Here is a 25,834-nt window from a genome sequence, read left to right on the forward strand (position 1 = left end):
AAATTACATTACAAAGAAGGACTCATCAAAACCATCTAGTTCTTACTGAGAAATAGAATGGTGACCATTCAGTGGAATAAGTTAAATACATAAGGCACAATATTCAATGACTATATTAATCTATTATTTGATAAACCCAAAATCTCCAGCTTATAGAATAAGAGTTCACCATTTGCCAAAAATTGCTGGGAACAGAGGAAAATAGTATGTCACAAATTCTATAGAGAACTCAACTCACACCTCAACCCTCAATAAGGTGAAAAGGGGTATATGATTAAGCATAAAGATTGACACTATAAACAAATTAGGAGAGCAAAGGATAGTTTACCTATCAGATTTTTGGAGAAGGAAAGAATTTATGGCAAAAAAAAAAATAATAACCTAGAGAACAATGCAAAATGGATAGTTTTAATTACATTAAATTTGGCTCAAATTTTGATTTACTATTCAGGACTGAGCCTCATTCTAGAACCTGTGTGCAAGGTTTGTGTTTTAGAATACTCACCTCAACAAGCAAGGCCATGTTCTGATCACTGTGTCCCTGCTAGGATTGTCACCTCCTAGGGCTTTCATTGGTAGGGAGCCCCCAAGGCTGTATCATGATTAGTGGAACAAGTTCCTAGACACACACAAAGTAACTTTCTTGAATGAGCGCTCACCCTCTTAGTGTGGCTTTCATTCTTGTTGCGGCCCTCCTGATTGAGAGCTCCAGAGATAAGAGCCCTTTAATCTCAGAGGCAAGATGACTGAGGCGGGAGACTCATAGACTGTGAAAACCAGTTCATTGTGCCGCACAGCCTTGTTGATGTACATTTTTGTAAGCGTGATTAGCACGTGAACAGCCGGCGATCCCCAATCACCTCTCAGACAAGCAGCTCGTGGGCTCTGCGTGTGCATGGTATCTGCCAGTGGGAGGACAGCCCATCCAGACATTCCAGCAACCCGCTCACAGGCCAGAGGCTCTGTCAAGGCATCTCTGCTCACAGGGCACTGACTGTGACCCTCGGGCCCATCCCTTTCCCATGACACACATGAGTGCTCCTTGCTCAACAAGGTGCTTCTACAACATGGCAGAAAACTTATTGTGCACCACAGGTGGAGGTGGCCGCTGTACTCTCTCTCAGCAGATCCCATGCCCCAGCACATCCTCTTGGCAAAGCTTTCATTTGGGGATATGTGAAAAGAGGCAGGAAAAGGCAGGGCATGATCCCACTGAGCTCTTGTCAAACACCATCTGCATTATTCTCTCCATCCTGGGCACCTCAGGTGCTTTGTGAATGAAGGGCCAATAGAAAAGATATAATGATTATAGAAATGACCCAGCTTGGGAGTTGATTCTATATGAGAACTGAGAGACAGTAGAGAATTATGAATAAATCTGGGGTTATGAATTTGGGTGACTGGAGGAGTGATGGTATCCTCAGGTAAAGACATTTGGAAGAATCATAAGATTTGGGGGCAACATACTAGGTTTTCTTATAGATATGGTGAGTTTGACAGGGCCACTGGCTATCCAATTCAAAATTTCCAGAGGGAGAGTCCAAAAACCAGAAGATTTAGGAGTACTGACTTATTAGAACAGAAACCCCCTAAAGTCAGGGGAAGTCAAAAGTATTGCATTCTCCTGTAGAAGCTATACTCCTTCAGGGAGTGTTTAAAAATTCCCCATTTAAATTGAACCTGAAAAATGCAGAGGATGTGGGGTGTGTTAAATAGTATCTTATATCATGGAGGGAAAAATAAGATCGCAATTAGCAATAAAGAGACTTGTGACTGATGGACTATTAAAAGTTTCGATATCCCTATTGTGATCATTAAGAAATCAGATGAAACATGGATTAATACAAGACATTGGAGGAGTAAACTAGAAGGTCTAATTTAGCCAGTTTTAAAAAAAATAAAGCTTTTTATTTCCAAAACAATTTGGTTCACTTTAAGTTCCTAAAAAACGAATCTTGGATCTTGGCTTTGATACGTTAAATTTCCCACTGAGCTTGGGTTTGGTTGATAGAAAGTCCTGAGAATCTGCACTTCTCATCCCTGGAGGATCCTTAGTTTCAAATCATACCCACCTGTACCCTCTCAGGGGTGGGCTTTTAGGCAGGACCAGCTCTAAGCCCTTTAGCAGCCTGAAGCAGTTAGGGAAGACAGGCCTTCATCCCTAGCTATAAATGAATTTGGATCCCACTTCTCTGTGAGGGGAGAGCATGGAATCTTAGCTGCTGTTCTGACTCCCAAATCCCTGTGACCCTGTTGAACAAAAGGACCTTGGACTTTCCCCCTTGTATCCCTGATCTGAAGCCAATCCAATCACAGGGATTTTTCTATAAAATAATTACTGGGATTGTCCAAATGTATGCAAAATCTCTTCTGAAAATATCCAATTATTTTTCTCTGTTTCTTCTTACTCTCCCTTCTCTACACAGATTTTCACCTGATTCTGCTGTTACCTCCATTAAGGGTTTTAAATGGCAAACAAGAGGACTTTGAATCGGACCTCAGAGGCAACAGAGAGTTATTGGAGTGACTGAGGAGGGGAGTGACATTTGTTCTTATAGGGAAAAGAATACCAGTGTGGCAGCTTCCTGGAAAGATTGGAGAGAGGCTTCATTCAAATGAATGCCTGAGGAAGGTAGGATAAGAACTTGGATTGTAATTCAGTTGTTGTCTGAATGAAGGGGTCATAGAGAAAATATAGTAGCTAAAGGAATGGCAAAATTGGGCAGTTGATTCCACATGAGAGTTGAGAGATAATGCAGAGTTAAGAATAAAACTGGGATTATTAATTTTGGTGACTGGAGGAGGGATAGAACGCTCAAGGAAGGAAATATGGAGATGGGGATGATCTGGGGAAAGGTAATAGGTTTTGTTGTGATCCCATTTTTGTTTGAGATCCCATTAGCTGTCTAATTCAGAAAGTCTGGTAGCTATTTGGATGTGTGCAATAGGATATTAGGCTGCGTCCCACAAATTTTGTTATATTACCTCATTGCTGTAATTGTTAGAGATTATTTTTCCTGTGGTTTGTGTAATGGGCTGAAGTTCTTGAAGCTCTCATGGCAGAGGTCTCTCTTGGCACTTGAGGCTAATTAGCAATTGGATAATACCCTATTAATATGTTTGGAGAAAGAATGGCCCCTCCCAGTCGGTGCAAATTGGATGTGTTGTATAGGAGATTGCTGAGAGGATTTGGTGGGTGGGGTGAGAGAAGCAGAGGACTGCTGGCAGGGTTCTTGTGGTGACTGCTCTCCTTCCTATCCCCATTCCCCTTCACCTCAGCAAAGAATAAAGATTAAGGATTTTTCCCTTAACCTGAATTCCTCTGTCCCGCTGATTCTAAAACACACGATCTTCACACTTTGCTCTTTACCTAATCAGCCTCTAATTATTTTTAGTTTAGTGTTTTATTTAAACATTTACTAGTAAAGCTACTTTTTAACTTTCATCTTGGTATGGTTTCAGGTTCCAAATTATTTGACTTCATCTCTCCACCTCTCCTCCCCAAAATGACAAACCATGTAATATAGAATTTACATATGCAATCATGGTCCACATTATGCCACATTAATCACATTATGAAAAAACCAGCACCCACGTTTTTCTTCATTTAAAAGTGCCTGATGGGAAAACTGAACATTTGATGCCACAAGCCATTTCACCTTTAGCTCTTGAAGAGGACTGAGGCCCATCAGAAAGTGATAAGGTTGGCCTGCAAGTGAATTGGATCTAAGTAAGACAGGACTGCTCACAGTCATCAGCCTCACCCTTTCTTCTGGAGTATCTGAGTCAGGGGACAAGACACAGGTCCAGACAACCAGTGGTGATGGTTCCTGCCCCATTTCTGCCCAAGATATAAGCCCTTCAATAACTGACAAACTGCAGGGTCCCAGAGTAGTGGTTTTCCTATTGTCACCACAAGCAGTTTTCAAAATGAAAGGATTTTACAAGCTAATTGACTAAGGCAGCTGGCTGCCTCTATTTGTCCAGGGAGTCAGGGGGTTGCTGATAAAGCATTTTCTGAAGTTCCTCTGCTGGGATAAGTTACGTTGTTCAAGCTTCTCATGAGAGAATTGTATAAGACACGAGCTGGCTTCACAAGAAGCGCACTATTAGTGGACAGCCAGGACACTCTACAAGCTCCCCTGAGATGTCCGGAGAAAGGAAGAACTCCATGTAGGATGGATCCTCTGTTGAACTTATGTGAGACATAGGCAAGAGTCACACTTGATGCACAGATGTGCTTTTTTTATTATTAAAAGCTTTTAACTTACAGAGCATATGCATGGGTAATTTTTCCAGCACTGACCCTTGCAAAATCTTTTGTTCCAAAATTTCACCTCCTCCTCCTCACCCCTCCACCATCTGGCAGGTAGTCCAATACATATTAAATACAGACATGCTTCTACATTGCTGGAAGGAATTTCAAATTCCTTTTTCAAAGTCACAGTACATGGAGATTTTCTAGCTTTGGCTCACTTTCATCTATCGTGGTTCATTTACAAATCCCCTTTCTTCTCCAGATTCTTCCTAGCCACTGCTTCTTATGGCACAATATTCCAATATGTTCATGAACCAAAATGGGTTCAGACTTTCTCCAACTGAAGAGCTCCCATTTTCTACTTTGCATCTATATTATTTTTCACTACTCCCACACAATATAGAAACCAAAACATTGCAATTAATATTTTAGTTCAGCCAGAACCTTGCTCCCCTCATGTCCTTACAGTAGATCCCTTGCCTTGGGTTCTCTGTGTCACAAAGAATGGGCATTTGATCACCTTTTCACAAATCCTAATAACAAATGGCTTTGGAGAAAAGTTGGACCCATCATAGCCATATACACATCGCACTGCTGTGCCTTTTTCTATAGCCCCCAACACTATGTCCAGCCTTGGGGGTCATCTCCGCCAATTTGATGGATGAAAGGTGAAAACCTCAGAGTGGAAATCTTTCTGTGAAGTATCTTAAGGAAACATTTTCTTCCTGAACAAATACGACAAGAGACCTATTGGACTAACGTATATTTAGGGATGTGTATGTTTCCTGACTCAACAGGATGTAGTTTTAGAATTTCTCATGTCTTTCTATCTCTCCAAAATGCCAATCATAGCCAGAAAGTTTGGTGAAGTCTATGAGTTATTGGGTTGAATCTCAAGCTGAGGATCCAGAAAGAAATGGCAGAGTAGGGTTCACTTTCAAGCTCCACTTTGGGTTCTCAAAGCAGTCAGAGCTGGAAGAGATCCTAACCCTAATCTAAAAGCACAAAGACCTGTGGAGTTAAAGTAAGTTCACAAGGCCACAGAGGTTCAGAACCCAGGATTTCAACCCCTGTCCTGAGTCCTGATCTATTGATCTCTCAATCCCACTGTACTGCCTTTCAGGTAGGGGACCAGCGGGGAAAGAAGGATCCACTATGCTTCTGAAGCTGTCTCCTATCCCTAGTCATCTTTTACTTCCCTTCCTCACACTTCCCATAGGGTAAATGTAAAGAAGGCTAATTATGGAAGGCAGTTTCCCTACCAATCTTCTCCCAGTGATCTTTACCAAATCCAATTTCCTCCTTATTTTAATGTCTTGACATTTCCTCACAGATCTGGTGAGAAGCATACAGGTTTTTAATGAAACCTTTTCCATATTAATTACATTTATACGGTTTCTTTCTAATGTGGGTTCTTTGATGTACAGTAAGGTCTCCTTTTTGTCTAAAAGCCTTTCCACATTGGTTACATTCATAAGGTTTCTCTCCAGTGTGGATTCTTTGATGTTTAGTAAGATGTCCTTTAGTTCTAAAAGTCTTTCCACACTGGTTACATTCATAAGGTTTCTCTCCAGTGTGAACACTCTGATGTAGAGTAAGATTTCCTTTAGTTCTAAAAGTCTTTCCACACTGATTACATTCATAAGGTCTCTCACCAGTGTGGATTCTCTGATGTGGAATGAGAGACTGTTTACATGTAAAACCCCTTCCACACTGGTTACATTTGTAAGGTTTCTCTCCTGTATGGATTCTCTGATGTTCAGTAAGATCTCTCTTTTGTATAAAAGCCTTTCCACACTGGTTACATACATAAGGTTTCTCTCCAGTATGGATTCTATGATGTACATTAAGATTTTCCTTATGTCTAAAAGTCTTTCCACACTGGTTACATTCATAAGGTTTCTCTCCAGTGTGGAGTTTCTGATGGAAAGTGAGAGATATTTTCCATGTAAAACCCCTCCCACACTGGTTGCATTTGTAAGGCTTCTCTCCACTGTGAAATAGCTGATGTACAGTGAGATATTGTCGTTGTCTAAAAGCCTTTCCACATTGGTTACATTCGTAAGGCTTCTCCCCAGTATGGAGTCTCTGATGTACAATAAGAGTTGCCTTATCTCTAAAAGTCTTTCCACATTGGTTACATTCATATGGTTTCTCGTCAGTGTGGATCCTTTGATGTACATTAAGATGCCCCTTATTCCTGAAAGCCTTTCCACACTGGTTACATTCATGCGGTTTCTTACCAGTGTGGGTGCTCTGATGTGCAGTAAGATATCCCTTGTCTCTAAAAGTCTTTCCACATTGGTTACATTCATAAGGTTTCTCTCCAGTGTGAATTCTCTGATGTGCAGTCAGATATATCCTTTTTCTAAAACCCTTTCCACACTGGTTACACTCATAAGGTTTCTGCCCAGTGTGGATTTTCTGATGATGGGTAAGAGTTGCCTTACCTCTAAAACTCTTTCCACACTGGTTACATTCATAGGGTTTCTTACCAGTGTGGATGTTCTGATGGTATGTGAGAGATTTTTTGCATGTAAAGCCCTTTCCACACTGGTTACATTTGTAAGGTTTCTCTCCACTGTGGAATCTCTGATGGGAAGTGAGAGACTGTTGGTGTCTAAAACCCTTTCCACATTGATTACATTCATAAGGCTTTTCCCCAGTGTGGATTCTCTGATGTTCAGTAAGAACTCCCTTATATCTAAAAGTCTTTCCACATTGGTTACATTCATAAGGTTTCTCCCCAGTGTGAATTCTGTGATGTTCAGTAAGAACTCCCTTATTTCTAAAAGTCTTTCCACACTCGTTACATTCATAAGATTTCGCATCAGTGTGGACTCTCTGATGTAGAGTAAGATTTCGCTTATATCTAAAAGCTTTTCCACACTGGTTACATTCATAAGGTTTTTCTACAGTGTGTATTTTCTCATGTGCAGCATAGATTTCTCTCCAAATGAAGTGTTGGTTTTGAATACTTTTGTTCATTTCAAGTCTGATCTCACTTCCTGTAACAAAAAAAAAAAAATTTTTAAAAAAGGGCAACAACAGGAAAAGACACTCCCCTTTCCTTCTCTCCTCCCACCCCCCCTCCCTGCCCTCCCTCCATCAACAGAATAGAAGCTCAGTTAAAATCTATTTCCCCAGGCAAAGAAAAAACTCTTACATGGGCAGAATCAGTCCCTTAATGATCCTATTACCTCACATCCCAAACATGATGTAATTTCTAATGGGCTTCAAGCACAAATATATTGAATCCTCACAATAAACCTGTGACAAAACAGAATACTTTTATTATCTCTACTTTCACAATTCAGGCCACCAGTTCAGAGGATAGAGGGACTTGAGCCAAAGCCCTGTAGCTGAGACAGGAATTCCCACCCAGTGAATGGGCAGAATCTGCCTTCAATATTTGACAAATTAGTTCAACTCTCATTTTTTTCCCTTTTCCTTTTATTGTACGCACTTTCTGATATCACTCTCAATTTAGTTTTTGTCTGTTACATTATCTGAAGTCACATTCGGAATGTGTTTGTTTTTTTTTTTTAATCTGAGACATGAGATTTGGTTCTGATGCAATACTTGTTTTTTTTTTTTATTGATAGCCACAGCTTATCATCATATCCCCGTGCATATCCTTTTAACAAACACAATGATTTAAAAATGCTGGAAATCACCCATATCTGAAAATATGTGTCTCATGTAGGAAACTGAGTTAATCATCCTGTGGCATGGAAGGGCAGAGCTTGGCTATTGCATCTCTTCTCCCTTTTGAAGTTCACAAGCTCCTTGAAGGAGGGAGACAATAATCCAAGCATTTGACCCAAAATTTATCAGTACAGAGACTGGGTGAAGTTGCAAACTGTCCACTGGGATAACAAGTATGTCCATATATATATACCTTAACAAATACCTTTCTCGGTAACTTGAAACGATCATGATCAGGAATATACAGCTTTTGAGGATCATGGGGTCCTTCCCTCAAACTCTGATGGTTCCTAAGTGCAACAGATTCTTTCAGATTCTCAACTTGACCACAAATCGTTTCCAAAATTCCGGGAAGGTTAGACATTCATAAACAAAGGGCCAGAGGTCTGCAGAGACCTGCAGGTGGCTCTTTGGCTGCTCCAGAACAGTTCTCCCCTTCCTGAATTACTTAATGAGATGATCACATCATTAAACCTGTAATTTCCAGATCAAGATATTATCTTGGGAGAAGATTCTGGGAAGATGGTGAAATATGTTGTAAAATTTCAAGGTCTTCCTATTTTCCCCACAAATAGAACCAATTTGTGTCTCAGGGCAAAGAGGGTAAAAAGTCAAGATCTAGGGCAGAAAAGGTGTTCTCCTGGGTCCCATCTGAGGGGATCTGAAGAAAGATCCCAGACAGAGGATTAACTTGTGGGAAGTCAAATCACTATTGATCAGAGAAATGCAAATTAAGACAACTCTGAGATACCACTACACACCTGTCAGATTGGCTAAGATGACAGGAAAAAATAATGATTAATGTTGGAGGGGATGCGGGAAAACTGGGACACTAATGCATTGTTGGTGGAGTTGTGAACGAATCCAACCATTCTGGAGAGCGATCTGGAATTATGCCCAAAAAGTTATCAAACTGTGCATACCCTTTGATCCAGCAGTGTTTCTATTGGGCTTATACCCCAAGGAGATACTAAAGAAGGGAAAGGGACCTGTATGTGCCAAAATGTTTGTGGCAGCCCTGTTTGTAGTGGCCAGAAACTGGAAATTGAATGGATGCCCATCAATTGGAGAACGGCTGGGTAAATTGTGGTCTATGAATGTTATGGAATATTATTGTTCTGTAAGGAATGACCAGCAGGATGAATATAGAGAGGACTGGCGAGACTTACATGAACTGATGCTGAGTGAAATGAGCAGAACCAGGAGATCATTATACACTTCAACAAGGATACTGCATGAGTATGTATTCTGATGGATGTGGATTTCTTTGACAAAGAGACCTAACTGAGTTTCAATTGATCAATGATGGACAAAAGCAGCTACACCCAAAGAAAGAACACTGGGAAATGAATGTGAACTATTTGCATTTTTGTTTTTCTTCCCGGGTTATTTTTACCTTCTGAATCCAATTCTCCCTGTGCAACAAGAGAACTGTTTGGTTCTGCACACAAATATTGTATCTAGGATATACTGCAACATATCTAACATATATAGGACTGCTTGCCATCTAGGGGAGGGGGTGGAGGGAGGGAGGGGAAAAATCGGAACAGAAGCTAGTGCAAGGGATAATGTTGTAAAAAAAATTACCCTGGCATAGATTCTGTCAATAAAAAGTTATTATAAAATTTAAAACAAAAAACAAAAAACAAAAAAAACTTGTGGGAAGTGTGCTACCTCTGCGGAAACATCTTGTGGGGACCCCCCTTGGGAAAGCTGAGTGTGGTTGCAGCCTCAGCAGGAACCAGAGACTTTTCCCTATTGGAGTAATTGTGAGAAGAAGCTATTGGGAAGACCAAGGGAACCTTCACAGATTAGAAACTCCAGGCCCAGCTGTGTTGCTGAGACCTGAAATTCAGTGACGGGACCAGGAATAATTGAAAAAGAGATCTGCCTAAAAAATATCTGAGAAAGAATTCCAAGGCTGGTCTTTCCCCCAGCATTTATTTCATGGTATCTCCCCAGGAGCCCCTTAAACCCCAACTCTTACATCCCTGCTTTCACCTCACTCACCTGGAGAGCAGCTCCTCAGGCATTCTTGGTCCAGCACCCAGGGTGCTTGCTTTTGCTTAAAGTAAAAGATCACATCTTCTCTGGGAACTGGAACCCCTGAGCATGGAAATAAGGTAGGTATCAAGGAGAGAAGCTTGAAATTTAGTTCTATTTAGGGAATGGGGTGAAAATCCAGAGCTGCCCCGTTGAGATTCAGCCCATTATATTGAAACATATGAGTCTATAGTCACCCACTAGTGCTTGTCATGTAAGAAAATATAATGGGGTTTGTCACATCATCCTGTTGTACAACTTTTATTTGGAGATAAGAGTCAAATCATCTTCTCCCCTTTCCCCACCTGTTATTAGCTTCATTTATGGAAGAAACTTTGAACCCCATTCCTGGATAAAAAGGGTAATTGTAAAATTATTCTCTACATATTTCTATTAGTTCTTTATCTGGATGCAAGTCACATGTTTCTTCATTTCAGCTTTTTGTTATTTTGAGTATTTAGAATAATTGTCAGAACTTTTTCCTCAACAATGTTGTTGCTAATGTATTTAAAGAAGGCATAAGGCACAACACATGGGAAAGAGTAGATGAAAATGAATTTTCATTCCCTTCCCTTCCTTTCCCATCACTGGTGCTGAAATTTGAAAGCCAAGAGGAAAGAAGCTTCAGGACATGTTTCCTATAGTAAAAACAACCATGGGCTTTAGGTTTGATGCTGGCTAAAAAGAAGAGCATTCCCAATCCTAGCCCCGTGACAAAGAGGGACAGGTTGTCATCAACGGATCTTCCGGAGCAATTTTCAGAGCTTTGGTAGACCAGTCTGTGTCCAGGTAGAGGTCAACCAAATCAGCTGATTAGATCCTTGTGTGAGATGCTTCCACACTGGTTTGATCTCTGACTTGAAGCTACCTAGAACTAGTAAGTGACAGCTTCAGGAACAACAAAGGACACCCTCAGTTTTCTATGATACCAGACAAATTTATACAGGAGGCCTCTGGTGCTTGCTTGGACACAGCAGACCAGCCCATTCTCCTTTCCCACTGATATAGCCTCCAACCTTGTATTTGAGGAAATGATGATACATCCCTAGATTGCAGATTCAGAGTTAACCAGGAAATGTCCTTACCCAGGGAGAGCAGGTTCCAGGAATTCTCCAGCATGACCTCCTTGTACAACTCCCTCTGAGGAGGGTCCAAAAGGCCCCACTCCTCCTGGGTGAAGTCCACAGCCACATCCCTGAATGTCACCAAGTCCTAAAGCACCAAAGCCATGAGACATAGAGCTGAAAGGCACTTCAGAATTCAAGAATCCAACCAACCCTCCCCAATTTACAGGAGGAAACTCAAGCAGTGAACGGATTGGCTCAAAATTTATGCCATTTCTGATTGTCAGTCAACTCCTGCAACCATGGTCATTAAGAGTCTTATTGAATTTTCAGAAAAGCATTTTATGGAATCAGCTAGAATAAAGCTGAGAAATGTCTTATTATTGAATGCATTTCCTTGTGAAATCAGGAAGAGTTTGTGTTTTATTTGTGAAGTAGATGGATCTGTGGAGAGCAAGAGGGTGATGGGAAATTTCTAAAGACAATTCTGTAAAGAGTCTGAGAAGTTGGCAAATACAGCATGCTCTGGGAAAAAAAGTTTTATTTCTTCTGTGAGGTCCCTCTGGGGAAGATGTTGGTATGGGCAAAACAGCTCACCTTTGTTTAAGGCAAATATTCCTCAATTTTTATATGTCATTACAGGGAAACAAGAGAAACTGGAAAAGAGGCTTCCTTCACTAATTAAAAAAATTCATAGAGAAAATATTGTCTTTTTTTTAATGAGAAATGTTTGACAAAGACGCCTAGCAATGTACAAGCTGGGGAGAACAGGAATCATAAAAATAAGTTAAGAAGCCAATAGATGGACCCTATATAGGAGAAAGTGGCCAGGAGTGGGAATACCGTGATACTCGGGAAGGGCCATCTCTATTTCCCACCTACTACAAGTACATCATTTTGGATTTCTTCTTTGAAACATCGTTTTTTTCCCTGATGTGGACTTTCAGCTTATTCACTCCCTTTGTCAGCAAGAATTCAACCTGCCATTATCAGGCATAATCAAGTCCCCACTAATCTGTCTGCACAGAGTGACTGAGAGAATAGAAATCTATCTCTCAAACTTCTGCATCTGTAAACAACATCTGAGATTCTGATTACCATGTTTTGAGTCTGGGACCCGGTCTGCCAGGTGGATCCCATTTGGTTTTGATCCCTCCCAAATGCTTGCCTGGTAACTTCCCCCTTCTGCCCTAAGAAACCTCCAACCTTGTATTTCACCCAACAAAGATGTCCCCATGTTCAAGAGCTTGGCTAAGTCCTTTTCAGGACAAAACTCACTGTGGAGCACTCTCTCTCTCCCTCCTCACAGTGCCTTCAATTTACTGTGACTTTGTCCTTATGATAGCTAACCCTGTACAGTTATATATAGCATATAGTATAGCCAAGTATAATTAACTCTGGTTAGTTTGCTAAACTTCTTTATGCTTTTAGGCTGTCATTCAATGTAACAACCTGTAATGTTGCTTTAATGGATTCTTACAAATTCTTCTCCTGGGTAACCCTATTGCTTTTTTGGCAATTTCCCCCTGCAAGTTCTTATTTTATCTCTCCATTTTATCTATAACCTGTTCTCCTAAATAAACCTACCTTTTGGCAAAGAGAATGGCCTTTGTGAACTTGGGATATGTTTGTTTCTAACTAGGAAGTGCCACCCTGACCTCCTGATGGTCTTTGTGTAATGCACATTTCAGCTTTTTTTTTTTTGTTCCTATTTTTTCACTTGTGAACAACTGAGGAATTTATTGCTCTTTTACACTTTTGGAGATTCCCATGGATTACTAAATCTTTCCTTTACTCTTGGGTCCTTGGTTCCTTCTTCCTCCATAAGATAGGATCTCAGTAAAGGCAAACAGTCCTTTTCCTGATGGACAAGTCATCTCTGATTGACTCCTTAACTCACACCCAAGAGAAGATAGTGCAAATCTTTCCTTCACAAGCCTCCCACACCCCCCCTTTACCAACATGAGGGGGGGATTAATGCACTCCAAACCTTCTCTTAAGGAGAAAGCCCAGCTATCTCCTCATTGTTCACTGGCTCTACTCCTTTGGGACTTTTGCTACTGGACTCTCCAGAAATCCCTGAATCAAGAGGCTCCTTCCCACCCAGACCACTTTCCATATTTCTTGGGCTTCAGGATTTCTTTTGATCATTGCCAAGATGGAGAAACAGAATATTAAATTCTACCATGATAACTCTTCCCAAAGAAACAAAAAAAAGAAGAGACAGGGAATAAAAATATACAAAAGTGAAGGAGAACCCAGAGGAAATGAAGTAAACAACAATTAACAGTAAAAAAAAATTTGCCCTTGCTGAAGGCAAGTGTATTGATGGCAATCACATCTTGAACATAGACAAGCTAATGATGGGAGGTCTCATGGAATGAACACTGGTTAAAAAAAATGGACACCATCTTAAAGGAAATGATCAAAGAGAAGTGCTCATTTCTGTACAGAGAAAATGAAAATCCAATGGAAAGAATCCCTCCCTGGCCACAGAAAAACCCAACCTAACCTGGAAAACAAAAACAAAGCCATGGCTACACAATCAGGTCAGAAATTCAGAGAGCTCCCAACAGCAGGCCCAGGATCAGACCATTTTCAGCACAGGCCCCTTTCCTGCCCCTGAGATGCCGGAGTAAAACAATCCATACCCCCAGGAAAGCAGCAACAGGACCAGCCCATACCTTCCCTTCAGGAGTGCTGCAGAGTCCAGCTCTATCTTCGGGTATGAAATCAGGAAGTTTGCTGGACAGACAAGCAAAACAGACCTTCCCTAAAATAAGCAATATCCTCATCTGAGACACTCAGGACAGGAGGCCGAAGAGTGCCTCCTATCTCCAAGCACTGCCTCAGCTGGGGGACTTTGGGCACAAACCCAAGCAGGATTCCCAGGATTCTGGGAAAAGGGAGAGAAAGAGATAAGACACATTAATGAATGAGATCCTCTAGGCAAAACTCAATGGAGAAGAAATAAGGGCAGTGACAGAAAGAATCAAGAGTCATAAAACCTTGCCCACCCAACCAACTCTCTCAACATTTGTACAGACCACATGGAAGCCACAAGGCAATGGCAAATACCAAAGCCGATGCAGGAGACTTAAAAAAGGGGAGCAAATGTAAGACATCAGAAACAAGTCAGGTAGAAAAGAGAGCAAGGCAAAAGTTGTATTACAGTTATCACCAGACTATCATAACACCAACAAACAACAGCCTAGATGCAGGACTTCAAGAAATGTTTAAGGAGAAAGAAAGAAACCACAGGTCACTCTGATGAGATGGGCCCTGAGTTGTTCCCCACAAATGTGGTTTCTGGGGTTCCAATCACAACTTTGCACAGTAAAAAGAACATCCCTATCCCAGATAAAAGCAGCTATCTTATATTAAAGGATGGAAAAATTCCACATATGCAAAAAATGTTTGTGGCAGCCCTTTTTGCAGTGGCAAGAAACTGGGAACTGAGGGGATGTCCATCAATTGGAGAATGGCTGGAAAAGTAATGGTACATGAATGTGATGGAAGAAACAATCTGTAAGAAACAATCAGGAGGACAATTTCAGAAAGGCCTGAAGTGTCTTACATGAACTGATGCTGAGCGAAATGAGCAGAAACCAGGAGAGCATGGCAACAAGCAAGATTATAGGATGATGAATTCTCATGGATGTGGCTCTTTTCAATAATGAGGTGATTCAGGCCAGTTCCAGTGATCTTGTGAGGGAGAGAGAAGTCTACACTCAGAGAGAGGATCAAGGAGACTGAGTGTGTGTTATGGCATAGCATTTTCACTTTTGTTGATGTTCGCTTGAATTTCATTTTCTTTTTTCTTTTTTTTCCCCTTTATTATCTGACTTTTCTTGTGCAGAATGATAATGGTATAAGTATGAATGGTTATATTAGATTTAACATATATTGCATTACTTGCTATCTAGGGGAGGGGAGAGGGTGAGGAGAATAGGACGGCAAATTGGAACACAAGGTTTTGTATTGGTTAGTGTGAAAATTTATCTTCGAATGTTTTCAAAATAAAAAGGTTCAAAAAAGAAAAAAAAATATAGTCCTTCCATATATATTTTTTTCTCTTTTGCTGAGGGAATTAGGGTTAAGTGACTTGCCTAGGGTTACACAGATAAGAAGTATTAATTGTCTGAGGCCAAATTTGAACTCACGTCCTCCTGACTTCAGGGCTGGTGATTGTGATTGCTGATGTGGGTCAGGTCTGGATGGAGGACACTCACCTGACCAGGTCCCAGGCTCCCAGGGCTCATTCCCTCTGGCTCCAAGCTCTCTGTGTACACAGAAAATTAATCAAGGTAACTCCATGTTGTAAAGTTCCTCTGACTGGGCCCTAGTCTCTATCTACCTCAGAGTCCTGCTGCCTCCAGCCTTTATGGCCCCACAAAGGGAGCAGCTACTGAAGGTCTGAATAATGTAGGTCAGAGCCTCTGATGTGCTTTCTAGAGCCCCCAAATTGTGCTGCCAAAATATACTATGCATTCCAGAGCTCCCACAGTGTTGTGACAAAATATACCATCCGGACTAGCTCTCTGGAGGATCTCGGGACCAGCCCGAGTCTTTGGTCTTAGTAGAGGAGTGTAGAGGCAGGAGACCCATCAGGATGGTCACACATGGAGTTCTCTTATTTCACCTCCTCTCAGCCCTTAAATACCTAAGTATGATTACATCATTACAGTACACTGAGCATGTACCAACTAGAGAACCATTACATCACCACAGCACACTGTACAAGTGCTAACTATAAGCACCCTGCTTATACGGTAAGAAAATGTGTCTCTTTTTTTTATTGTACCTTCTTATATACAAAACATATGCATTTAGTAATTTGTCAACATTGACCTTGCAAAAACCTTTGTTTCCACTTTTCTCCTCCTTCCCTCCATCCCCTTCCCTGGATCGCACGCAGTCTCATACATGTTAAATATGTTAAAGTATATATTAAATACAATATATGTAATGTATATGCCTCTTACTGTAAGTATCCCTTATTTCAGGTAGAACACAGCTGGTCAAGCCCTCCTTCACTTCTCAAGAAGGGTGAGCCAAAGCAGAGAATGTCAGTGGGTTCCCTCTGGGGTAAAGGGTCTTATACCTTACCCAGAGTTCCCCCACTATCTGTGGCGTTCTACATCTCCCCCTTTCTTTTGTTTTAGTTGAAACAGGTATACATAAATCCATTAGCATGGGAGGTATTACACAAACAAGTAGTAATGTAAAAGATTTCCTGTAGTGTTCTTTTCTAAAATATAATTGTTCTCTGGGAGCAGATTTCTCAGAGGGCTTCTGGAGGCAGCCTTAGTTTCATTTCCATGTAATAATCACCTCAAAATGCAGCCAGGTGGTAAAAGTTCAGTCCTTTATTGTCTCCTTCAAAATAGCCTGGTAAGCTTTCTTAGGTTCTGAGAGCTCTTGTTGCTAGTCCTTTACCTCTGCCAGCTTCAGCCTCCAACTCCCTCTGAATCCTGGCTCTGAATCTCCTGAGTGATTTCTGGCTCTCAATCTCATCTACTGACTCCTGCTTTTACTATCTCTTCCTCTGACTCCTGCTTTCTCAATCTCCTCAAGAGCTCTAGTACTTGTCCTTTTATATGCTCTTTTAGAGATGTGAACTCAAAGGTTGATTCCTCCTCCAAGAGAGTGGGATTGTGGGTTCCTGACTTGTGAATCTCCTCCACTGAACTTGTGAATCTCCCCAAAGTGTGGAGATTCCACAACAGTACTAAATCCATTAGTGAGCTAGAGAACTTGTTAAGTACCATGCTAAATTAGACAAGCAACTTATCACTTTGTAAGAATCCTAACAATTTCCATGAGTCCTGGAAGGAGGGTATATAAATAACAATCACACATATACTTCCTTCAGAATTTTTTTTGGGGATATATATGAGTTCCTTAGTGTTTCTATGGTCTTTTGTAGACATGCTTCTAACATTTGTTTCTCAGGTGCACACCTCAAGATATCATTCATGCAATGTAATATTACTTTTGGAAATGATTTACTAGAATAATAGCAGCAGTCACATACATTTGACACATAGTAGGACTATTTTTCATTCCCTGTGGTAAAACTGCCTATTCATACCTTTTATAAAGCTCAGCTAAATTAATGAAAGGCACTAAAAAGTCAAATCTTTTCATATCCTCCTTAACTAGAGGGATAGAACACAAACAATATTTAATGTCTAATAACCCAAAGAAGCCATTCTATAAGCAACTGAGTAGGACATGGAAGTCTAGGCCGAAGAGTTCCTATCATTTACATCTGTTCATTTGCTTTTCTGAAATCAGTACCATCCTCTATTTTCCAGATTTCTTTTTTATAGCAAATACAGGTGAATTCCAAAGACTTAGAGAATGCTGTAAATGACCTTGGTGAAGTTGTTCCTGTACCATATCTAATCATTCTTGAATTTTTTGACTAGTTAAGGGCCACTGTTCTACCAACACTGGTGTATTAGTTTTCCATTCAATGGGAACAGGTGAGAGTGCTGGCAGGCCTTCAATAGCAGCCCTGCCTAAAAAGCCCAAGTACTCAATTGTAATTGTGACATGGGGGTGGACAAAAGTGCTGCATGGGTGGTGCTGATGGTGTCAATTCCCCTATCACTCCTACTCCCTCTCTGAAGGTGAAGTTGAGAGAGCAGGATCAGGAGATGGGGAATGCCCTAAGGGCACCTGCTTGAGTGCAGGTGGAGGAGAAATAGAGCTGTGAAAGTGAGAAGTACTTTCAACTGGGGAATTACTTGTATTCTTATAAATTTGACCCAGTTCTCAACATATTTTAGAAACAGGCCTTTACTCATAAACACTGGCTAGCAGTTTTCTGCTTCCCTTCTAATTTTGGCTATATTGGTTTTGTTTGTGCAAACCCTTTTTAATTTAATGTAATTAACATTATCCATCTTGCATTTCATAATGTTGCCTAGTCCTCTTTGGCCATACATTCTTTCCTTCTCCAAAAATATGATAGACAAAACTATGCTGTGCTCTCCTAATTTGCTTATATTATCACTCTTTACACCTCAGTCTATGATCAGTCCAGCATTTTGCATCACATATGTCCTTTGTCACTCTCTATGTTATTTCTTCTCCTTACAATTATATAGTCTACTAAATGACAATATTTGCTGTAAATGTGTATGCATGAAGTTTTGTTGCTTTTAGGTTAGCAAAAGACAGTGTGGTGATGCACAAAACTTCACTAATAACTGACTAGTTCTGTTGCTGTTTTCAACCCTATTCTACCCAAGGACACTCCCTTGTCTGAGCGTGGTCTAGCCTTAAAATTAGCCAGGATTAGATAAGCAGATTTTTAGTGCACCTTTTCTGGTCCCTTCTTCATACCAAGAGGGATTTTTTTTTTTAAGAGCTCATACATCAGCAGCTACACCCAAAGAAAGAACACTGGGAAATGAATGTAAACTATTTGCATTTTTGTTTTCCTTCCTGGGTTATTTTTACCTTCTGAATCCAATTCTCCCTGTGCAACAAGAGAACTGTTCAGTTCTGCTTATATATATTGTATCTAGGATATACTGCAACATATTTAACATATATAGCATTGACAACTGCCAACCTTTTGTTCCAATTTTTCCCTTCCTTCCCCTCACCTCCTCCCCTAGATGGCAGGATGACCAATACATGTTAAATATATTAAAGTGTAAATTAAATACAAAATAAGTATATATGACCAAACCATTATTGTGCTGTACAAAAAGAATCGAACTCTGAAATATTGTACAATTAGCTTTGTGAAGGAAATCAAAAAATGCAAGCGGGCAAAAATATAGGAATTGGGAATTCAAAGTAATGGTTCTTAGTCATCTCCCAGAGTTCTTTTGCTGGGTGTAGTTGGTTCAGTTCATTACTGCTCCATTAGAACTGATTTGGTTCACCTCATTGCTGAAGATGGCCAGGTTCGTCAGAATTGATCATCATATAGTATTGTTGTTGAAGTATATAATGATCTCCTGGTCCTGCTCATTTCACTCAGCATCAGTTCATTAAGTCTCTCCAGGCCTTTCTGAAATCATCCTGTTGGTCATTTCTTACTGAACAATAATCCATAATATTCACATTCAGTATTTCTTAATATCTATCTATCCAACATGATGCAAATGCCCACCAGTTTCACCGTTGCAGCATCTCTAGACTATGCCCCATTCTACCTCCGTTCATGTCCTTGTCTAGATCACCCCTCCCTGGGTTATTAAGTTACCCTAATTCCCAGTAAGATCAGGGGTGAAACAATGTTGCCATTTTTATCACTATAATGCAACATTGTACTAAAAATGTTAGCTTTAGCAAAAAGAAAAGAAATTGAAGTAATTAGAGTAGACAACAAGGAAACAAAACAACAGGGGTGAAACAATGTTGCCATTTTTATCACTATAATGCAACATTGTACTAAAAATGTTAGCTTTAGCAAAAATAAAAGAAATTGAAGTAATTAGAGTAGAAAACAAGGAACATCATGCTTTGCAGATGATATGCTGATATACGGAATTCTAGAGAATCAGTTGAAAAACTACAAGAAACATCTAACAACTTTAGGAAAATTGAAGGACATAAAATAAATCAATATAAATCATCAGCAGAAAGAACTAGAAAGAGAAATCCCATTCAAAATTACTAGAGACAATATAAAATATTTGGGTATCTCCCTGCCAAGACAAATCCAGGAATTATATCCACACAATTAAAAAACACTTTTCACAGAAATACAATTATATATAAGAAATTGGAAGAGTGTCAAGTGCTCATGGGTAGCCAATGTAGATAATAAAAATAATAATTCTATCTAAAATCAATCTACTTATCCAGTGCCATACCAATCAAACTGCCAAGAAATTACTTTATAGAGATGAAAAAATACTAACAAAATTCAACAGAAAGAACGAAAAGTCACAAATGTCAAGGGAATTAATGGAAAAAATGCAAAGGAATGTACTATAAATTTACCTAAAACTATTATAAAATGGCAGGCATCAAAACCATTTAATAGAATAGTGGATCACTGCTATAGGTTAGGTTCACAAGCCACAATAGTCAATGACTATAGTAAGCTTGTGTTTGATAAACTCCAGCTTTTGGAATAAAACTCACTATTTAATAAAACAGTGGAAAATAGTGTGGAAGAAAGTAGGCATTAACCAACATCTAACATTCTATACCAATATAAGGTTGAAATGAGTTCATAACTTAGATATAAGACAAGTAGATTTTGTCTACTAAAAGTATATTAGAGAGTAAAGGATATTCTACTTGCCTGATCTGCAAAGAAGGGAAGAATTTATGGCCAAAGAAGAAGTAGGGAATATTATGAAATGCAAAATGGATAATTTTATTTATATTAAATTAAAAAGGTTTTGTACAAACAAAGCTAATGCAGCCAAGAGTAGAAGGGAAGCAGAGAGCTGAAGGGAAAAAAAAAATTCAGCCAGTGTTTATGATACAGACCTCATTTCTAAAATATGTAGAGAAGTGAGTTAAATTTATAAGAATGCAAGCCATTCCTCAGTTGACAAATGATCAAAGGATAAGAACAGATACTTTTCAGATAAAGAAATTAAAGCCATTTCTAATATTATGAAAAAATGCTCTAAATCATTATCGATCAGAGAAAAACAAATTAAGATAACTCTGAGGTACCACCTCACACCTTTCAGATTGGCCAAGATGACACGAAAAGAATGACAAATGTTGGAAGGGATGTGGGAAAACTGGGACACTAATGAATTGTTGGTGGAATTGTGAATTATGGAATTTATCCAACCATTCTGAAGAGGAATTGTGGAACTGTGCTCAAAGGACTATAAAATTGTGCATACCCTTAGTTCCAACAGTCTCATTACTGGGACTAGATTCCAAAGAGATAGTAGAAATGGTAAAGGATCCACACGTGGGAAAATGTAGCATTTTGTACTGGCAAGGAACTGGCAATTGAGTAGATGCCCATCACTTGGAGAATGGCTGAATAAATTGTGTTATATGAAAGTAAAATAATATTTTTGGTCTATAAGAAAATGATGAAGATGATGATTTCAGAAAAATCTGGGAAAACTTAAATGAACTAATGCTAAATGAAGTGAACAGAATCAGGAGAATATTGTATACAATAAAAACAAGATTATGTGGTGATCAACTGTGATGGATTTGACTCTTCTCAACAATGCCAGTGATCCAAGGTAATCCCAACAGACTTGTAATGGAAAACTCCAATTGCATCCAAAGAGAGAACTATGGACATTGAATGTAAATTGAAACATATTATTTTTACTTGTTTCTTTGTTTTTATGTTTTTCTTCTTTTGGTCTGATTTTTCTTACACAGTGTGACAAATATTGAAATATGTTTAAAAGGATTATATGTCTGGGAAATGAGTATGAACACTACATAGAATTCCCAATCTCTCTATTTTTGTCCATCTCCATTTTTGATTTCCTTCACTTTTACACTATTTCAGAGTCCGATTCTTTTTGTACAGTAAAATAACTGTATAGACATGTATACATACATTGTATTTAAAATTATACTTTAAGATATTTAACATGTATTGGTCAACCTGCCATCTGGGAGAGGGGGTGAGGGGAAAAATTGGAATAAAAGGTTTTGCAATTGTCAATGTTGAAAAATTACCTATGCATATATCTTATAAATAACAAGCTATAATAAGAAAACAAAGCCCCCCATAAAAAGAATATTAAATCTAAAAAAAAAAAAGGGGGATTGCATGTATTTAACCTATATATAATTGCTTGCTATCTTGAGAAGGGGGAGGTAACAGAGGAAGAGAGAAAAATCTGAAACACAAAGTCTTACAAAAATAAATGTTGAAAACTATCTTTACATGTATTCAGAAAAATAAAATGCTATTTAAAAAAATAGTCTACTGGTACATCTGCCTCCCTCAAAGCTCACTTTCCTCCAAGCCATTACCCAGTCAGCCAGTAGAGTGATTTCCTACAATGCAGTTTCTATCATGTCACTGCCCTACTCAATAAATTCCAGTGCCTTCCCATTTATTTCCTACAGGATCAAATAAAAATTCTCTAAGGGAGAAATTGGGAAGATAGTGAAATAGGTCAGAAAATTCCAAGCTCTCCAGATTTCTCCCTCCCCCTCCCACTCCCAAAACAAGAAAAGTACCTCAGGGTGAATGTAGACTGGTGAAAAACAAATAAGAGTTGGGCAGGATAGTGGTCCTCCTGGGACAACCAGAGAAGACCTGAGGAAAGACCCTAGGATAGAGATTTGGCCAGTGTGAAATTCCAGGCTAGGTCCTCTGGAACAGCACATGGGGAATAACTGGGGCTAGCAGGATTAAGAAGGGGCCTCAACCCCAACCACAGGAACTTTCACCTCCCAGGTAGTGCGGGGGAGTTGGGGTTTGTATCCAGGAAGATTAAGAGAACCTCTGCTGATAAGGAAGCCCAGCTGTGGTGGTGGCCCCGGGTAAGAAAGAACCAGACATGCCCAGTGAATGCAGAAGCAGTGGGGCAGGCCAGTTGCTGGATGCAGGCACTTACAGGGAGGTGGAGTTCTGGGTTGGGAGTTCCAGAGGGGTGAACTGAAGTGAAGACATAAGCTTCTTTCCCTCTACCCCAGAACTAGAATTGAATATACTAATAAGCTTATTTAAAAGAAATTAGCTGTCAATAAAAAGTTATTTAAAAAAATAAAAAAAATAAAAGAAATTAGCAAGCAAAGGAAAAAGAACCCAAGTATAGAAACTTTGGATAGGAATGTGGAAGATTAGGGTTCATCTTCAGAGGATGCTAAAGTAATTTTTTAAAAAATATCTTCTATCCCAAAGAGTAACATTAAATGGTTGGTTATCTGCCCAGAATGAATTTATAGACTGCAAATTAAATGAGATGGGATGAGGAAAAACTAAAAAAGGGGGGAGGGAAAAGCAATTTAAAAAAAAAGATTATGAAAAGAAAGTTATCCAACTAGAAAAAGAAATTCAGAATCTTAAGGAAGAATATGACTCTTGGAACATTAGAATTGGGTAAGGAGAAGCCTGTAAAGTTATGGGAGACCAAAACAAAAAACAAAATATAAAAAATGAAAAAAATAGAAGAGAATGTGAGACATCTCATAAGAAAAAGAACAGATATGGAGAACAGATCAAAAAGAGAAAACATAAGAATAATTGGACTACCTGAAAACTATGATCAAAAAAATAAAATCTGGTATAATATGACAAGAAAGAATTAAAGAACATTTGTCTGAAGTATAGAACAAGAATAGAAAGTTGAAAGAGAAAAAAAAAATCTGCCGATCATCATGTGCAAGATCCTACAAGGAAAACACACAGGACCACCATTGCTAAATTTTGAAGCCCCAAAATCAAAGAGAAAATGTTATAAGAAGCACCAATATCAACCAAAAAGTCAAATATGCTGAAGTTCTGAAATACTATATACTGACAATCAAAAGAACTATAGAGTTGTGGGCAAAAATATTATATCCAGCAAAATTATGTATAATATTGAGTGAAAAAAAATGAACTTTCAATGAATTGTTAGATTTTCAGGATTTTGTTGCAAAGCTGAACTCAAGAAAATTTAACACTTAAGAGCCAATATCAAAGGTTAATTTCAAGGGATTCCAAAAGAACAAATTTTTTATTTTCTTAATGTGGAAATATAAATCTTATGTCTGAGATTGTCATTAATAATTGGGTAGTCCAAAAGAAAGACTGGGATAGAGTTCAGTATGATGTGACTCTAAAATACCTAGGAAATAGGGGCAGCTAGGTGGTTCAGTGGATAGAGTGCCAACCCTGAAGTCAAGAGAACTTGGAGTTCAAATTTGGTCTCAAGACTCTTAACACTTTCTAGCTGTGTGACCCTGGGCAAGTCACTTAACCCTAATTGCCCCAGCAATCAATCTAGGAAATAGTAAATATGGTAATTATGCTATACAAAGGAGGTTTGAGAACAAGGACCAATAAAGAAGAATTAGGAAAGGAGGACTGGTAGTTCTGAAATCCTACATGTATATATATGCATATACTATGTATTATATGTATTTGTGTGTATGTTTGTGTATATATATCTATAATTATCTATCTAGCTATCTATCATATCTAGATATGTATGTATGTATCTATCTATATGTATATATGTATGGCAAGAAATGTTAGGGGCAAGGGGGAGGCTTAGCAAGGTAAGTTAATAGGGAGAAATAAAGTAGAAGAGTTAGAAAGGATAGCAGAGGGGATACATATAAAGACAATAACAGTGAGCAGGAGTAGAATCTGCTAGGAAAAAAAGTAAGGGTAGTAATCATTGATCTCAGACAAAGTCAAAGTATAAAAAAGTATTCATGCAAAAGATAAATCTACATTATATGTCAGCAATGTTAATATTGTTTTTAATGTATGTGTATCTGCATGTATATATTTGTATATGTGTGTGTGTATGTATAAATGAATGTTTACATAAATATATCCATGGGGGAGTGAGGGTGGAACAGAAATGGGGGAAAAGTATAAAGTTAAAAGGGCACAGCCCAGAACAACAACAAAAAAAAGTACAAGGAAACAAAGAAAACATGGATAGTTATGAATACAATGAATTCTATTATTATATATTTTCTTGAAATGGAAATTTATTTTTACATATTTTGACTTCTCTCCTATGTTCTGCTGGGCACATGATAACGTGTTTTTTTTTTTTTTTTCCTAATTTCTTTTTCTTTTATTTTGTATTTAGTTTTTAAATAAAGAAGTTAAAAAGTGAAACAAAAGATTTTTTAAAAAAGAAGAAAAAGGAAAAAAGAAATTGCCTCTCCACACCCTTTCCAGTCTCCTTAGATCTTATTCTCTAACATATGTCCTTTAATTCAGTGGCACTAGCTTCCTGGCTTATCTCAGTTCCAGGCATTTTCAATGGCTACTCCTTATTCCTGTAATATTTTTCCTTTGACGTTTAGACTGCCAACCTCATTGTTTTCTCTTATGACCCAACTGAAAACTAAAAACCTACAGCAAGTATTCACTAACCCCTCTTAATTCTTGTTCCTTCCCTGTTCTAATTAAGTCCTATTTGTTCTAGATTTAGCTTGCTTTCTATATATTTGTGTATTGCTTTCCACACTGGATTGTACATTCCTTGAAGGAATTGTCTTTTGCCTCGCCTTTTTTTTTTAATCCTCAGTGCTTATCATTGTGGCTGGCACTTAATAGATGTTTCATAAATGTAAACAGAATAGAATTGAAAAGGTTTAGTCCTTGATAAAATAAATGATAAATAAAATAAATGCCATATCATTCTCCCTGTCCTTTCTTCCCCCTCCTTTCATGCATCTTCTTATGTTGTTATGTAATCCCACAAAAAGAGATCAGAAGATTCTGTCCATGATACCCTTGCTCCTTCTCTACACTGTTACCTCCCCCTTATTTCCTCATTCATCCCTTTTCCCTTGTGTACTTTTAGAAAAAAGTCTCTTACTGGTCTTTCTGTTATTACTCTTTTACTGTTGTCTATCTTCAGTTTTGTACTTCTTTAGTTTGGGGTATTTAAAAAATAAGTTATCTTTTCCATTGTGGTTTTCTTTTTCCAAATGTTTTGGGCTCCCCTTCGTTATTAAACATATACTTTTTGTCCCAAATTGTTAAACTCCCATCTGCAGGATAGGTCACATGGACTGCATCCAAAGCTCCGTGGAGCACTTTCTTTCCATCCTCATTTCTAGAAGGTTTGCATCAGTCTGGCATTATTTCAAAGTCCTTTCCTTT

The 25,834-nt window shown here is 38.8% G+C and overlaps 1 protein-coding gene across 12 annotated transcripts in view; it reads right to left on the reverse strand.

The window, feature by feature from the left end:
- LOC127552251 (zinc finger protein 347-like) overlaps positions 1-25,834 on the reverse strand; it is a 141,379-nt gene that overhangs the window by 12,603 nt on the left and 102,942 nt on the right. For 3 of the 12 annotated variants that reach the window (XM_051982846.1, XM_051982847.1, XM_051982844.1), the window contains exons 2-5: positions 15,306-15,355; positions 11,095-11,221; positions 9,977-10,072; positions 4,219-7,266 (exon numbers count right to left, since the gene is read on the reverse strand). The exons of 2 other annotated variants lie outside the window; for them this stretch is intronic. In XM_051982846.1, coding sequence (XP_051838806.1) covers positions 5,636-7,266; positions 9,977-10,072; positions 11,095-11,221; positions 15,306-15,335 — 1,884 coding nt within the window. In that variant the 5' untranslated portion in view covers positions 15,336-15,355 and the 3' untranslated portion in view covers positions 4,219-5,635. 7 more of the 12 variants (XM_051982855.1, XM_051982849.1, XM_051982852.1 and 4 more) reach the window with 7 other exon arrangements.

This window comes from Antechinus flavipes, chromosome 2 (assembly GCF_016432865.1).
Source record: "Antechinus flavipes isolate AdamAnt ecotype Samford, QLD, Australia chromosome 2, AdamAnt_v2, whole genome shotgun sequence".
NCBI classification, from domain to species: Eukaryota; Metazoa; Chordata; class Mammalia; order Dasyuromorphia; family Dasyuridae; genus Antechinus; species Antechinus flavipes.